The sequence below is a fragment of the Salvelinus fontinalis genome, chromosome 22 (genome assembly GCF_029448725.1).
Source record: "Salvelinus fontinalis isolate EN_2023a chromosome 22, ASM2944872v1, whole genome shotgun sequence".
Lineage (NCBI taxonomy): Eukaryota > Metazoa > Chordata > Actinopteri > Salmoniformes > Salmonidae > Salvelinus > Salvelinus fontinalis.
The window spans coordinates 5,825,240-5,843,069 of NC_074686.1; the positions used below are offsets into that span (position 1 = coordinate 5,825,240).

Below are 17,830 nucleotides of genomic sequence, written 5' to 3' on the forward strand. Positions count from 1 at the left end.
ACGGGGGGGGGGGGGGGGGGGGGGGCAAGACTTAAAAAATGGCAGAGTAATAAAATTATTAAAATCATGCAGTCAATATGACTGATTTAGCGGTTCTAGTGTTAAGCTGAAGAGTCGTAAAGCAGTGTCCACATGGCCACCATGCCAGCCCAGAGGCGCCAGAAATAACTCTCCTCTCCTTCTGTGCCCCCACTACCAACCGCCAGGCTGGTGGCTCAGAGAGGCTCGCCACGTTTGGCTGGGACCGCCGCAGTGAACAACGAGCCAGCCGCAAGCACAACAAACCACAGACCCGGCTGTACTCAACTCTGGCTGTTGTCGCCGACCCACAGCACAAAACCACGCTCCCTCTGTGATTGACAGCGTAAGAAAACCACTCAGGGATGTGGAGAGAAACCAAAACCCCGCCCACTCTGTTGTGACTGACGAGTGAGAGAAACCACTTGGGTTGATTGACAGCTCAACAAACGTTTTTGTGGCGTTACGAGTGAAGCAATGCTACAGGCTCTCAAACTACTGACTCAGATCACGCTTCCTGTGTCAACTTTGACCTCTCACGATGTGAGACACTTTAGTCGAACCCCCTACGGAACACTGACCGACTACAAAGCGTTGCAAAGATAATGTCACAACAGATCGTTAGAGGTTATTTCCTTGACAACTTACGTTACCTAAACAGTGGCCTGTGGCATGGAATTGCAAAGTAAGCCGTCAGCTAACGACATCTGCTATGTCACGCATATGGCAGCGTTATGCAGATCCAAAGTCAGAAGGCTAAGTCAAAGAACGCACAGTATGTCGATGCCTAGAAACCGCTTCTCCAATAGAAATCCCCGGTCACACTTGGAGGCGATGTCATGGCGACGTTAGCTAGCTAAGCTCACGCGTAGGAACACGTCATTGGGTCTAAGGGTTGTGTCGCGCCGAACTGCACATGTGCAGACCGTCAAATCAAAAAGGCACTCCTTCAATATAAGGTGGGAGTAAATAACATGTTCGCCTACTTAAGACATTAGCTTGAATCTAGTTTGTGCCTTTAGAAAAGAAGAAAACAAACCAAAGAAGAATTTTTCACTTCTGCTTTGTTGAGTCTGCTTCGCAAATTGTTCCCGCAAGTATCGCAATGTTGGGCTTCTGGGTTCAGAAATTCTGTGCTCAAGTTGTCAAATGATCAAAGCATAGAGATACGCCAAAATGATGGCACTGAACAAGGCTTAGGGGGCGCAAGTAAAGCCAAAATGAATGCATTTTATTTGAGGCTGTGTAGCGAAACCAAAATGGCAGCCCAGCTCTTGAACGGACATGCAGAGGCAGACCTTGTTCTCTCCCTCGATGACGATGACGGGCACGGAGGTTGCAGGCCAGCGGTGCTTAGCAGGGAGAGGCTTGTCACAGTTCCACAGCACAATGATCTGAGACAGGAGAGAGACAGAGAGAGACAGAGTGAGACAGAGAGTTGGGGAGAAAGGAAGAGACATGGAGACAGAAACAGCGATTGAGATTATTGAAGGGCGTGGGGGAGTTAAAGGTGTGAGAGAGCAGGAGAAAGAGATCTCACGAGAATCACAGATATGACATTCTAAAATTACACTTCATTTTAAATTGACTAACCACGTAACACTACATTCCCCCATTGTACGTCTTCAACATTTCATTATCCAATTCAAAACATGTCTGACATTTAAATCCATCCAAACACCCCACAATTGAGAGCTTAAATAGGATTCCTTTTCAACAATCGCGCCTCAGATCATGTGTTACATGATGGCTACATGGGAACTGTGTGTCCCTGTGACTGACTTCCCTAACATGCAAGTATACCTTGGAGTTGACCTGAACGATCCGCTTCACTTTGATACCCGTCCACATTAGTGTTGTCATGATACCAACACTTTACTCACAATACGATACCAGGCCAAGAATCACAATACAGAGTAGTATCACGATACCACAGGGGGAAAAACTATTCTGTGGCTTAGCGTCCTGTTCACCCCTTCCCCGTTTTTAAAAGGTTACGCGCATGTGCTACTGGGAGAAAGGGAGGAAGGAATATACAGTTTACATACACCTTAGCCAAATACATTTAAACTCAGTTTTTCACAATTCCTGACACTTAATCCGAGTAAAAATCCCCTGTCTTACATCAGTTAGGATCACCGCTTTATTTTAAGAATGTGAAATGTCAGAATAATAGTAAAGAGAATGATTTATTTCAGCTTTCATTTCTTTCATCACATTCCCAGTGGGTCAGAAGTTTACATACACTCAATTAGTATTTGGTAGCATTGCCTTTAAATTGTTTAACTTGGGTCAAATGTTTCGGGTAGCCTTCATCTAGCTTTCCACAATTAATTGGGTGAATTTTGGCCCATTCCTCGAGGTTCGTAGGCCTCTTTGCTCGCACACGGTTTTTCATTTCTGCCTATAATCTATAGGATTGAGGTCAGAGCTTTGTGATGGCCACTCCAATACCTTGACTTTGTTGTCCTTAAGCCATTTTGCCACAACTTTGGAAGTATGCTTGGGGTCATTGTCCATTTGGAAGAACCATTTGCGACCAAGCTTTAACTTCCTGACTGATGTCTTGAGATGTTACTTCAATATATCCACATAATTTTCCTCCCTCATGATGCCATCTATTTTGTGAAGTGCACCTGTCCCTCCTGCAGCAAAGCACCCCCCACAACATGATGTTGCCACCACCGTGCTTCACGGTTGGGATGGTGTTCTTCGGCTTGCAAGCCTCCCCCTTTTTCCTCCAAACATAACGATGGTCATTATGGCCAAACAGTTCTATTTTTGTTTCAACAGACCAGAGGACATTTCTCCAAAAAGACAAATGTTTGTACCCATGTGCAGTTGCAAACCATAATCTGGCTTTGCTATGGTGGTTTTGCAGCAGTGGCTTCATCCTTGCTGAGCGGCCTTTCAGGTTGTCTATATAGGACTCGTTTTACTGTGGATATAGACACTTTTGTACCCGTTTCCTCCAGCATCTTCACAAGGTCCTTTGCTGTTGTTCTGGGATTGATTTGCACTTTTGGCACCAAAGTACTTTAATCTCTAGGAGGCAGAACACATCTCCTTCCTGAGCGGTATGACGGCTGCGTGGTCCCATGGTGTTCATACTTGCGTACTATTGTATGTACAGATGAACGTGGTACCTTCAGGCGTTTGGAAATTGCTCCCAAGGATGAACTAGACTAGGATTTTTTGCTGTAGTCTTGGCTGATTTCTTTTGATTATCCATGAAATCAAGCAAAGAGGCACTGAGTTTTTAGGTAGGCCTTGAAATACATCCACAGGTACACCTCCAATTGACTCAAATGATGTCAATTAGCCTATCAGAAGCTTCTAAAGCCATGACATAATTTTCTGGAATTTTCCAAGCTGCTTAAAGGCACAGTCAACTTAGTGTATGTAAACTTCTGACCCACTGCAATTGTGATCCAGTGAATTATAAGTGAAATAATTTGTCTGTAAACAATTGTTGGAAAAATAACTTGTGTCATGCACAAAGTAGATGTCCTAACCGACTTGCCAAAACTATAGTTTGTTAACAAGAAATTTGTAGAGTGGTTGAAAAACAAGTTTTAATGACTCCAACCTAAGTGTATGTAAACTTCTAACTTCAACTGTACATGCATAATGATCTGCATGCCATTGTGGCATTAAACACTGCATGAAACCCTCTACACTTCAGTTAACACAGACACACACTCCCTCACACACTTTCTCTCCCCCTCTCTCATAAAACACACACGCCTCTGTCCCAAACGTACACCCTGCTCCAGATTGTAAAGTTAGGCACCAAACAGAATGTAAGGGGCACCAGAAAGAGACCGATTTTTTTTAAAATATAGTTAGGTTTCTATGAATCCTTTGACGCATCTCATGAGTAGCAGACCCTTTTCTTTTCTTCCTGTGCCAATCAAATGTGGATAGACCAACTGTAAAGTTACCAGGGTGATAATTAGCTAGGTAAAATGACTAAACGTTGTTTGCTATCAAACCAATAATTAGTGGGCCGGGATTAGGTTAAAACACCCCGCTCACTTGGCTTGTAAAATTATATAAAATGACTGTGAAATAAAAACAAAACACATTTGAGCTAGAGACAAGCCATTTTCTTTGCTCTAAAGTTGCAAGCATGCCTGTCGCAAAGCTGTTTTTAAATCTCTGGCACTGCTGCGTGACAGCGAACTTGCAAAGCCTATACTCAGCTGGCCTGTGCTCTTGGTTATATCAGGGATGAAATGATATACAATGTATTAATTTTGCTCACTCTGCACACTGCTCCAATGTATCAAATGTACAAATGTAACAGAAGACTGATCCAAGGCTCCATCCCCGCTCATCAAGACTAAATTATATTTTAATAGATGTGCAGAAAGAGCGGGTGGAGAAGCAGGTGAATGAGGGCTGGTAGGGGATAGTGCTGTGGCAGTCATTACATTTTGTCAGACCATTGAATGTCAAGCAAATAACTGTCGGTCTCACGGTAATTGACCGTTAATTAACATAAACACATTTAGCATCTCCTGTAGTCCATTTCAGAAGAACAGAATAGCGTACTCTGAGTTGTCCTTATGTTAGGTCCTGATCTGGCTATGCCATATTGACGTGGGCTACGCTAGTTAATTTAGCAGACAAGATTTTCTTAGAATTTTGTGGCATTATTTTATAGTATGAAGAATACAATTGAACATAGCTGAATAAAATAGAAAGGATATTTTTCTCCAAACAATTTTAGGAAGTGCGCACATGCGGTTATTCTGTGTTGAGCGGTTAAAGAAACCCTATATGCTTAATTTAGAGTTATTTATGCAACTTTAGTTGTGATACAAACGTTGGGCTATATGTTTTGATTTTTAATACATTCTAAGGCTCCAATGATGATTTGAAAAAAGTCGCATGAAAGGCATGAGCTCTGCTTTGTTTTTTGTGTGTGCAGGCTACACACACTTCATCAGTCTCTCATTCACAATTTGACAAGCACTTGATAATGCCTCAAATTTCCCGGCGGCATCCCCTTTGTGGCCGTAATGCTGCTAAAATAAATCCATGCCTTTTGCGGCCAGTGGTCGTTGTGCTCTTGGCCAGAATATAATAATTACAATTCCCTTCTCCCGTCAGGGTGCTCCGAAGCACCTCTCACTCACATGTGAGAAGTGGTCCAGAACTGTGCCTTGACACAATCCTGTCAGAGCTCTACGGATAATTCCTTCGACCTCATGCACTGTCCATTGTGGGACCTTATATAGACAGGTGTGTGCCTTACCAAATCATGTCCAATCAATTGAATTTACCACAGGTGGACTCCAATCAAGTTGTAGAAATATCTCAGGGATGATCAATGGAAACAGGATGCACCTGATCTCAACTTATTTCAAGTCTCAGAGCAAAGGGTCTGAATACTTTTTATTTGTCATAAATGTGCAAAATGTCTAAAAAACAGTTGTTGCTTTGTCATTATGAGGTATTGTGTGTTTTTTATTTTATTTAATCCATTTTAGAATAACAAAATGTGGAAAAAGGTCAAGGGGTCTAAATACTGTATGTATGCCAGTTAGGCTCTACACCCGTTGCAAAGCGGATTAATGTGCTTAATTTTTTAGAAGTTATTGGGCCACTTATCAAAACATATAGGCCTATGGGCTAGGCTACATGAGGTGTGTGACTATGACTTTAAAAAGTAGCACAAAAAAAGTAATGCACTGTTTCTTGCCTTACTGCACACAAGATGGGCATCATTCACAAGTGACAATATATCATTCACAAGTGATAGGTTAATATTGTCACCCATCAGACTAATCTTGATTTAATATTTTCTTTACATATATACTACATGACCAAAAGTATGTGGACACGTGCTCGCCGAACACCTCATTCCAAAATCATTGGTATTGATATTTGGTCCCCGCTTTGCTGCTTTAACAGGCTCTACTCTTCTGGGAAGGCTTTCCACTAGATGTTGGAACATTGCTGCGGGGACTTGCTTCCATTCAGCCACAAGAGCATTAGTGTGAGGCCGGGCACTGATATTGGGCGATTAGGCCTGGCTCGCAGTCGGCGTTCCAATTAATCCCAAAGGTGTTCGATGGGGTTGAGGTCAGGGCTCTTTGCATGCCAGTCAAGTTATTCCACACCGATCTTAACCGCCGGTGTGGTGGTAATACGGTCACCTTAACAGTACGGAATGCGGCTGATATGCACATGAAAGTGAAGTGGACATTATTGGATTGGTGAATACAAGAGACTAGTAGTTGCTGTTGCTTAAAAAATGTACTGAATTTATAAACAACTGACTTCATAACAATTTTTTAAACAGCTGCCAGCGGGTTATTTAGCTCGGTAGGGCTGAAAATGTTGGTAGTATCACATGAAACGGTACTACGGTATTCTAAAATGTTGGTATCATAAGTTCAGTGTATCATGTATGTGTGTTTCAGTATGAGTGTGTGTATATGTGTGCCAGTGATGTGAGCAACAGACACAGTTCCTCTGTAAAACTGTGGAACACGCGCACTCACAGCAGGAAGTCCACAATCTCTGCATGCATGTCTCTGCCAGCGCCGTCTCAAAAGCTTTTTGCTCCCAATTCTCTCCCCACCCTCTCTCTCTCTCCCCCCCCTTTACTCTCTTTCATTCTCTCCCTCCCTCCCTCCCTCCCCTCCCATTCATTTATTTATATCCCTCTTCTCCACTTCCCGGCCCCCTCAACATGGAAGTCTTTGTGGGCTGAGAGTGAGATGATGTAAATGTTGATACTTTTCTTATGTACCTGGCTCTCCGTTTTGCATAGGGAGCCTGCAATCTAGAATACAAAGCATTTCTATATAGAAGGGAGGGTTGCACACCTCCCTACACATTTAAGAAGCATTAGGGAGTGTATAACACACTATAGTAAACACAGCTATCGGACTTTGGTTTAATTCCCCCGGCCCTGGTTAAAACCAATACTTCTTGTATCCAGCTGGCCCACGGGGCTTTCAGACACGCATGCAGACAGAGAGAGAGATGACCAATCGGTACAGACCACCTTTCGAATTCAATCCACGTGAGTTAACGCTGAGGTGGTAGAGAGAGAGAGGTTGCTTATCCACTGGTGCTTGAGAAGATGTCCTTTTGTCTCGGCAATGATGCCACGAAATCCCTCACAGTTGGAGTAATATTGGGTTTCGGGAGAGTTCCGACAATTGAAGGACATGAGCAGGAATGTGCACACACACAAACACGTTTGTGGCTTCTTACCTGTGCACAGTACTGTGATTTGGCAACAGACACCAGCAGCTTGAGGATGGGCTGGGATTGGGAGACCAGGGGGGTGACTGCGTGGATGACTGCCGTGAACTTGGGGTACGGTTTTATACCTGGAACATAAAACAGGTCAAAACGTACAGTATTACTGGTAAGGTTTGATACCTACATTACAGACAAACATGATATTTGTTCAAGTTGGATGGCTGGAACACAGACAAGCATAAAGTAGGATATTGACATCACTCGGTCTATAACTGAACAAAGGGACAAAACTATTGGTGATTCTCAGAAGTTCAGCCTCTTGGTACATTTCTTCGCCAAATCATCAGTTTGTTCAAAGTCATTATCCTCAATTACAGCAGGCATTAAAAAAAAAAACTTTTCTGTGAGAAATCGTTCTAAACTAGACCTAAAAATGGTTCGTTCTCTGTATGTTTTCACATTGTAGTTATTGGTGGCTAGGCTTCAGTATTTACTTGTAGGCCATGCTTACATAAACGGCTGATTTATGACGTTATTATTTACGAGATGAAAGGAGACTCCTTATTAAATGATTGATCTCACTAGGTGTCCAATTCATATCCAGAACACAAAATCATTTTAAACTAAGGGGTAGAGGCTTTGGCTCCTCATAATAACATATTGGATTCGGAGTGTCATTACGAGATCGATTCCCCTCTTTTATCGGTCTCATTTAGACCTCCAACACTCCACCTTGTCTCTTTAAAACCTCCACATGCTTAATTGGTTGACTGTGAAAAACAAATGAAACTCACCGCGGGGTAATCCGTGCTCGTCACCCCGCGACAATTGCAATATTTGCGCCTCGCGCCGAGGTGCTCGATCAAAAGGGTTGTGTATTGAGGGAGCTGACTACATCGACGAGATGACAATAGAGTTGCAGAGGTGAGAGTCCCAAATAGCACCCTATCCCCTTCACAGTGCACTAGTTTTGAGCTGGGCCTATAGGGCTCTGGGTCAGAAGTAGTGCACTACATAGGGAATGGGCAGCCATTTGGGACGCGTTAAAAGGCCTCCGAGGTCACAGATTGTTACAGAGGTGCAGTTTGTGTTGGTGAACTGGCGCAGCGGTGTATGCCGTGCGCACTGAGTGAAACGAACGACGGACTGGCCATTAGACGTGTCAACGGCCCCCTAATGCGAGCATCGATCAAGGGTCACTCGAGTAGCACGCCGTTATAGCCACTGTAACAAGTCAATTGATCTCGTGGGACAGCGTCTCGGCTACGTAGTCATTTAAGACTCTGTCACAGCTGGAATCCAAGGTTCTAGAAACAGACGCTTGTCATTTTAAAAAACAAAAAAACATTTGGACGGGGTTAGCAGTATATCACAGGCTCAAGGGAAATGTTTAAGAAGACACAAGGACTCTACCCATAACATAGACAGCATGTACCCACTACTTGACCAAATACACAACAAAATGAGATGAGATATTCTGGTGTGGCAAGGTAACTTCCTTTGTGTAACCCTAGTATGTCTATAGCTCAAGACAAAATCGGTAAAGGACTGCTGTTACACAGACACTGAACAACTGGTGCTACCATGCAATGAATGCGATGGATGGAGGAGTGGAGTTTTTCCCGGGCCAATGTGTCCCTGCTTGGGCTTGCTCTTTGGGATCCAGAACGGGTAACTGTAAAAAGCACTCTGACAACAGCTGGTGTGAAAAGGCCATACAAATACATTGGATTGATTGGTTGATTGAGAGGGGGACTCACCTAGAGCGGCGTAGTAGAAGGGGAAGTCTCCCAAGTGGGCAGAGTACTGTGGCAGGGCGAAGAGCCCCCCGGGGTGGCTGTTCCACATCAAGGTGCTCCTGGACTCCTGCTGCAGCACCCGGTCCTGGATGATCTGAGGGCAAGAGGAGATGGGCAGAGGTTAAACCAGTCCCTCCAACAGAACATTCCTAGACACTAAAACGCCAGTCACTCAAAACAGATACACTGGAGGTTCTACTATTCATTCATACCCCACTATATTATTAGCATTAGGTGTGTGTCCAGTAGAGAGAAACATTCTGAACGTTGCAGATAGCTGCATAATGTAATAAACATTTACATTTACATTTAAGTCATTTAGCAGACGCTCTTATCCAGAGCGACTTACAAATAGGTGCATTCACCTTATGATATCCAGTGGAACAACCACTTTACAATAGTGCATCTAAATCTTTTAAGGGGGGTGGGGGGTATATCCTATCCTAGGTATTCCTTAAAGAGGTGGGGTTTCAGGTGTCTCCGGAAGGTGGTGATTGACTCCGCTGACCTGGCGTCGTGAGGGCGTTTGTTCCACCATTGGGGTGCCAGAGCAGCGAACAGTTTTGACTGGGCTGAGCGGGAACTGTACTTCCTCAGAGGTAGGGAGGCGAGCAGGCCAGAGGTGGATGAACGCAGTGCCCTTGTTTGGGTGTAGGGCCTGATCAGAGCCTGAAGGTAAGGAGGTGCCGTTCCCCTCACAGCTCCGTAGGCAAGCACCATGGTCTTGTAGCGGATGCGAGCTTCAACTGGAAGCCAGTGGAGAGAGCGGAGGAGCGGGGTGACGTGAGAGAACTTGGGAAGGTTGAACACCAGACGGGCTGCGGCGTTCTGGATGAGTTGTAGGGGTTTAATGGCACAGGCAGGGAGCCCAGCCAACAGCGAGTTGCAGTAATCCAGACGGGAGATGACAAGTGCCTGGATTAGGACCTGCGCCGCTTCCTGTGTGAGGCAGGGTCGTACTCTGCGAATGTTGTAGAGCATGAACCTACAGGAACGGACCACCGCCTTGATGTTAGTTGAGAACGACAGGGTGTTGTCCAGGATCACGCCAAGGTTCTTAGCGCTCTGGGAGGAGGACACAATGGAGTTGTCAACCGTGATGGCGAGATCATGGAACGGGCAGTCCTTCCCCGGGAGGAAGAGCAGCTCCGTCTTGCCGAGGTTCAGCTTGAGGTGGTGATCCGTCATCCACACTGATATGTCTGCCAGACATGCAGAGATGAAGCTGAATCGGGTTAGTTACAACTGGGGTTGGATTGAACACCTAAAGGAGAGTAGCTCTCCAGGAACAGGGTTGGAGAACCCTAGAGTAGACTGACCCTGTTTAGTACTCTTTAGATCAGGGTTTCCCAAACTTGATTACCATACTTTATGTCTTGACATTATTTCTTGCCTTTGTCTATATCCGCAATGCTCAAACATTTCATCCACTTGATGAAGCCCCAGTAATACGGCGAGATCTCTACCAGGAGCCGCTTGCATACAAGACGTCCAAATAAACCTGGAACTCAGTACCAGTATGGGCAGCAGTCAGTCATACAGATAGAAGCTGTGCCCAAAACGTACTTCACGCACGAAAGAACAAACCAGTTCAGTGGTACATACAGTGAAACACCAGTCACTCCCATGAGGAGTCCATTCCCCTTACAAATAGACCCCAAATAGTCACTCACACATCCAAACACCAATACCAGACTGGCCATTTTCCCCTGTTGCTTTCTGAGGTGGGGGATGCAAGTGGCTGCTGCTGTGGTATCGAGGCACGACAGAAAGCGATATTACCGCTGTGCCCTTGAGCAAGTGCTAAATCGGTAAAACGTAAAACGTACGCAGGTTTGCAGTCGTGTTTTTAGGCTCTCTATTGAATCCTACGGTGCCGGAATAGGTGGCGGGGTGACTTGGCCGTTGGCCTGGTAACAACGCGTAACGTCTCGGGTGGTTGTGGATGGAAAGCGACGGTGGGCGGTTGAGAAGGGAGCTAATAATACCGCTTGGAGGGGTCCGTCTTTGTTTATTTAGCTCCCCGTTAGCTTTCGCAGAAGCAACTCGTCCTGGGGTCCACAAAAAAATAAACACGACAAGCAAACAAAACACTTATGCACCGATAGACAAGGACCGTCACAAAATTTGAAATAAACCTATTCAAACAATTCAAAAGAAATTAAACAAACAATAAAACTAAAAATGTGTGTTAAGAGTGTGTGTCCCCTCACAGTCCCCACTGTTCCATGAGATGTTGTTTAATCTGTTTAAAAAAAAAAGGTATTTGGCTGTTTGCTGGAGTAATAGGAGATGGGGAGTTCCACGCGATCATGGCGCTGTAGAATACTTTAATAATATTGACAAAGCAATATCAAAATTAATCTGCAGAGGTGGGGATAAGAAACGAGAGGCGGTTTTCCACTGCTACGGCCCCTCAGGCCAGTCAATAACCATTTGCCTCAGCCCAACAGATTAACTTGGAATCCTTTAGTCTCTCGATAAAAAGCACTCACCACCTTAAAACGAGGGCCTTAAGACCTTATGAAGGGCTATTTTTCCTGCATGACTGAACTCCTTCCCCTTGAGCGTCCCAGCTGAGCATGATGGACGACTCAATCTAGCCTCCGAACAGCTAAAATCAGCCAATTAGGAGGATAATAGATAAATCCGCTCTGTTTTGGAAACACACTGTAATTCCGTTTAATAGGTGTGCCGGGAATCGGCAGGAACAGGGAAGGCTCCGTTGGCTTTGTGATTGGTCAAAACGTCTCCACTTCCTGAAAGGAAACGCAACGTGATTGGTTGGGCTTGTTCTCTTGCTTGTGTTACTCGCTCACCAACTCAGCCGCCCGCCACACAGACGCTGGTGTCTGTGAGTGTGTGAAGTTGTGAGAGGATGACACAGGGAGTGTGTGAGGAGAGAGGTTGTGTGTGTGTGTGTGTATCGGCCTCGATCTGCAGCCGACTGAGCGTGACACGGCCGGATGAATAACCCATGCCGCTCGTTATCTCGGGAGCTGCCAAGGCAACGGCATTAACATACACTACATGAACAAAAGTATGTGGACACCTGCTCTAATTCCAAGATCATGGGCAATAAAATGCAGTTGGTCCCCCCATTGCTGCTTTAACAGCCTTCACTCTTCTGGGAAGGATTTCCACTCGGTGTTAGAACATTGCTGCAGGGAGATGCTTCCATTCAGCCACAAGACCATTAGTGAGTTTGGCCACTGATGTTGGGCAATTAGGCCTGGCTCGCAGTCGGTGTTCCAATTCAATTCCAAAGGTGTTCGATGGGGTTGAGGTCAGGGCTCTGTGCTGTAGCATTAAGATGTCCCTTTACTGGAACTAAGGGGCCAAGCCCGAACAATGAAAAAAAACAGTTCCAGACCATTTTTCCTCCTCCACCAAACTTTATAGTTGGCACTATGCATTAGGGCAGGTAGTGGTCTCTCGGCATCCGACCAAGCCCAGACTCGTCCATGTTGAAGTGTGATTCATCACTCCAGAGAACATGTTTCCACTGCTCCAGTCCAATGGTGGCGAGCTTTACACCACTCCGGCCGACACTTGGCATTGCGCATGGTGATCTTGTGCTTTGGTGCGCGTGCTCGGCCATGGAGACCCATTTTAGGAAGTTCCTGATGAACAGTTCTTGTGCTGACGTTGCTTCCAGAGGCAGTTGGGAACTCGGTAGCGAGTGTTGCAACCGAGGAGAGATGATTTTTATGCGCTATGCGCTTCAGCACTCTACGGTCCCGTTCTGTGAGCTTGTGTGGCCCACCACTTCGCGGCTGAACCGTTGTTGCTCCTAGACGTTTCCACTTCACAATAACAGCACTTACAGTTGACCGGGGCAGCTCTAGCAGGGCAGAAATTTGACAAACTGACTTGTTGGAAAGGTGGCATCCTATGACGGTGCCACGCTGAAAGTCACTGAGCTCTTCAGAAAGGCCATTCTAATGCCAATGTTTGTCTATGGAGATTGCATGGCCGTGTGCTCGATTTTATACACCTCTCGGCAACAGGTGTGGCTGAAATAGCCCGAAGCGACTAATTTGAAGGCGTGTCCACATACTTTTGAATATATAGTGTGTCACAAAGTCTCTCCCTTGAACCCGCGTATCTCCCTTGAACACATTCGGCACATAAACAACAAAACGGTAAGTCACCCGGGCTGTGCCGTGTTACATTGTCCCCCGCCCTCCTCCCCACCTGAGCACAGAGTGACAGCACGTCAGTGGGGTTAAGCCTGGGTGCCACCGCCGAGCTGGTGCCCAAACACTGAGACGGATGGAGACCTGTGTGTGAGATCGCAGCAATCCCAGGTTTGAGACTAGTAGAGATAAAGGTGATTGGCGCGACAGATTAAAGATGTCCATCGGGTTGGTGCGGCTAGCATGAATACTCAGATTGACGATATGGATGAGATTGTGGGGCGTGATGCTAGTTTTGCTCCAAGGCTGTGTAGAAAATAGAGATACATTTGAGATTGGTGCCATGCTATGGCGTAGACCAGGGGGTAGGCAATTAGATTCAGCTGCGGGCCAAATTTGGGAACGGAGCATAATTATAATCATTTGTACACTGCAAATTGACACCAACTAACCCCAAAAAGAGACTGTATTCGAAAATAACTACCATTTATTTCATACCTTGATTACATTGAGACACAATCACACTTTTTAATTCATGGGAATACTTTCTTAAATGAAACACATTATTTTTTGCTGAATTCCTGGTGATTCTAGTCTTTTTTTACCGCCTAAAAAAAAATTTGCTTGCCGGGAAGTTTTGGCATGCTGGCCGTCTGTTGCCGACCCCTGGTGTAGACTGTGCCCTATGAGCGCAAGACGTCGAAAAGACGTTGAAGACGTAAATTAGGTTGAAAAGACATAAAAAAATATATATATTTTCAACGTCTTGTGCTCATAGGATGATGCATTTGCAATCGTAGCGTGAGGTGTGCGGATGGCTGGTGGCGTGAGGATGGCTGGTAGTGTGTGGATGGCTGGTGGCGTGAGGATGGCTGGTAGTGTGTGGATGGCTGGTGGCGTGAGGATGGCTGGTAGTGTGTGGATGGCTGGTAGTGTGTGGATGGCTGGTGGCGTGAGGATGGCTGGTAGTGTGTGGATGGCTGGTGGCGTGAGGATGGCTGGTAGTGTGTGGATGGCTGGTAGTGTGTGGATGGCTGGTGGCGTGAGGATGGCTGGTAGTGTGTGGATGGCTGGTGGCGTGAGGATGGCTGGTAGTGTGAGGATGGCTGGTAGTGTGTGGATGGCTGGTGGCGTGAGGATGGCTGGTAGTGTGTGGATGGCTGGTGGTGTGTGGATGGCTGGTAGTGTGTGGATGGCTGGTGGTGTGTGGATGGCTGGTGGTGTGTGGATGGCTGGTGGCGTGAGGATGGCTGGTAGTGTGTGGATGGCTGGTGGTGTGTGGATGGCTGGTAGTGTGTGGATGGCTGGTGGTGTGTGGATGGCTGGTGGTGTAAGGCCAGTCTAGCATGAAATAGACACTTGGGAATAAACAGAGAGATTGCAGTGAGGCTAGCGTGACATTGGAACTCTGGAAGACAGAGGGAGATTGATAGCCGAGGAGACGGAGAGAGAAAATGAGAAAGAAAGTGTGTGTGTGTGTGTTTTCTGTGGGTCTGTGTGTGTGTGTGTCTGTGTGTGTGTCTCACCTCCAGAGTAGTCAGCACAATCTTCTCCATGGAGGAGAAGTAGGCCTCCCACAGGAACTGGGTCTGCTGCCTCAGAGCTAGGATCTTATCCTGATGGATGGAGCGCACCGTGGACGGGATCTGGAGGAGGACAGGAGGGGGACATTGTTAGATAGAGGGGCTGGAGAAAGGAGCGGTGGGGGGGGGGGTGAAGGAGGGGACAACGCTCCATGGTCGGGTCAGAGAGAGGGGAGGGATAAAGGGAGGGAGGAGGGAAACGGAGCGACTAGGAAACGACCGTTTGAATTTTCTGTTGCAAAATGTTTTGCTAAGGTGTGTCTAGCCTCTAATGAATACGATCCCGGGCTGAGAGACACAGTCCGTGAGTGCACTCTCCGACTCATTGCGCTAACGCTAGTTATCAATGGCGTGCGAAACTAACTCCAACGTCCTTCATATTGCACGCAGAGACATATAAATTGTATCCACGAGTTCACCTGACTGAAGTAGAATCTTGCCGTATCCCTTTAAAAGGGGTTGAGGTGGTGGTTACGGGGATGGGGAGGGGTGTGCGTCGTACCTGCAGCAGGAGCCTCTCGTCCCCGATGACGGCCGCCGTGTTCCAGTTGATGATCTCAGAGAAGGGCAGCTCCCAACCGTTACTCAGCATCACAGGCACACAGGCTGCCTAAAGACAGAGATGCACAACATGGGGAGAGAGGGAGAGAGAGAACAATAGATTAGGGACACGGAGAGAGGCGTGGAGCAGAGATAGAACATTTTTTGAAACAGACTTGGAAATCGATACAATAAAACAGCACACGGTTGGAGAGAGAGAGAGAGAGAACGAGACAGCAAAAAGAGAGAGAGAGAGAGAAAAAAGAGCAAGAGAGGGAGAGGTAACCAAGCAGAGGCTGGCCTTTGGCAGTGGCGAAGTAGAGGAGACTTAATGGAGGGGTAGAGGAAAGGCGAGAAGAGGAGAACAGCTGGTGCAGTGTGATGAGAGTTTGACGTAATGACAGCCCTGTCAATCAGGGGTCATAAAGGTGTCAGCTAAAACAGCACCGGCCCCCGGGCCCTGCTTTCGCTCTCACACTCTAAATCTCTCCTACAAACACACACACTAATACAAGTGGAGGCTCTTGCATTCACACTCACATCTGACTCGCACACACACTCACCAAGGTAGACAAACACACACACACACACTCCCTCTCGATGAGTGGAGAGGCTAGGAGATCTAGACTGAGTGGTGTGAGTCAGAGTGAAAGCGTAGGAGAGAGGAGAGAGATACAAGTGTATACTTTCTGTGGAGAAGTGTGCACTAATATCAGAGGTGATGAGTGTGGAAGTAGACAGAGTGGGAGGTGCACAGGTGTGCGACAGGTGTGAGAGGTATAGGCTGTGAAGTGTGCACCGGTTGGCTCGAATCTGAAAAGTGGATACGCTGTAGGGTTGGGATTGAAGGGCAAAAGTATGCAGCTGTCGAGTGGTACCTGGAAAGTGCATATGGAGCAGGAGTGAGTGCTTAAAAGGTGTGTGGTAAGCGTGGGGCATAGGAGAGGCTATGAGCGTTCTGTGGTGTGTGTCAAAGAAATGCCATTGGCACATTGGCAATACATTGAGGAGACGTATGGAGTGGGAGTACGTGCGGTAACAAAGTACGTATATAAAGAGAGTGGAAGGGTTCTGTGATACTCGGAGGAGATTAAATTGAGTGGGTAGGACAGAGGGAGTAGAAATGCATTTGCTGTGTAAAGAGTGAAGTTGCAATGAATGGGGTTTCACTGTGTGAGAAAGACAGCGTGGGAACTCAGGCACAGCACCGGAGTGAAGGGGAAAAAATGTGATAGTTACATAGCACAGTATAATTTTTGGACTATATATATATTATAGCGATACTTTGACGCCACCTATCGATTTGTAAGGTAGCATTAGTTTGAACTAGTCTGCTGTACCTGCGTCAAAAACGCCAGTATTTTTCATCTTATAGCTTGTTCTCCATCTTCTTTTTAAACAGTGAGCCAACATGGTGCCGGCACTTTTCTTTCCATGACTGGTCAGAACTACATTTTCTCGTGCTCTTTCTCGTCTCCGCAGCAGACATATAGTGAGAAATAATGTTTGGAACATCAAATCGCAATACATATAGAACTGGTGAGAATCGCAATACATATCGTATCGGCACCTCAGTATCGTGATATCGCATCGTGAGGTCCCTGGCTAATCGCAGCCCTACAGCACAGGTATTGGGATACATACTGTGCCTTCTGAAAGTATTCAGACCCCTTGACCTTTCCTACATTTTGTTAGGTTACAGCCTTATTCTAAAATTGATTACCCCACAATGACAAAGCAAAAACAGGTTTAAAGTAAGGTTCTAATTTATATTATTATTTTTTAAACTTCAATATCGTATTCAGACCCTTTACTCAGTACTTTGTTGAAGCACCTTTGGCAGCGATTACAGCCTTGAGTCTTCTTGGGTATGACGCTACAAGCTTGGCACACCTGTATTTGGGGAGTTTCTCCTATTCTTCTCTGCAGATCCTCTCAAGCTCTATCATGTTGTATGGGGAGCGTCGCTTCACGACTATTTTCAGGTCTCTCCAGAGATCTTCGATCGGGTCCAGACTCTGGCCGGGCCACTCAAGGACATTCAGAAACTTGTCTCAAAGCCACTCCTGTGTTATCTTGGCTGTGTGCTTAGGGTCGTTGTCCTGTTGGAAGGTGAACCTTTGCCCCAGTCTGAGGTCCAAAGTGCACTGGAGCAGGTTTTCATCAAGGATCTCTGTACTTTGCTCCGTTCATCTTTGCCTCGATCCTGACTAGTCTCCCAGTCCCTGCCACTGAAAAACATCCTCACAGCATGATGCTGCCACCACCATGCTTCACCGTAGGGATGGTTCCAGGTTTCTCCAATTGGGATGTTTCCAGGTTTCTCCAATTGGGACATTTGGCAATCAGGTCAAAGAGTTCAATCTTGGTTTCATCAGACCAGAGAATCTTGTTTCTCATGGTCTGGGAGTCTTTAGGTGCCTTTTGGCAAACTCAAAGCGGGCTGTCATGTGCCTTTCACAGAGAAGTTGCTTCCGTCTGGCCCTCTAACATAAAGGCCTAATTGACGGAGTGCTCAGGGCTT

General features: G+C 46.2%; 1 protein-coding gene across 1 annotated transcript in view; it reads right to left on the reverse strand.

Moving 5' to 3' along the window:
- Positions 1 to 17,830, reverse strand: part of ext1b (exostosin glycosyltransferase 1b) — a 117,267-nt gene that overhangs the window by 28,332 nt on the left and 71,105 nt on the right. Inside the window, exons 3-7 of the mRNA XM_055876036.1 lie at positions 15,269 to 15,376; positions 14,710 to 14,829; positions 9,006 to 9,138; positions 7,255 to 7,373; positions 1,317 to 1,412 (exon numbers count right to left, since the gene is read on the reverse strand). Of these exons, the coding sequence (XP_055732011.1) occupies positions 1,317 to 1,412; positions 7,255 to 7,373; positions 9,006 to 9,138; positions 14,710 to 14,829; positions 15,269 to 15,376 (576 nt within the window). The remainder of the gene's footprint in view (positions 1 to 1,316; positions 1,413 to 7,254; positions 7,374 to 9,005; positions 9,139 to 14,709; positions 14,830 to 15,268; positions 15,377 to 17,830) is intronic.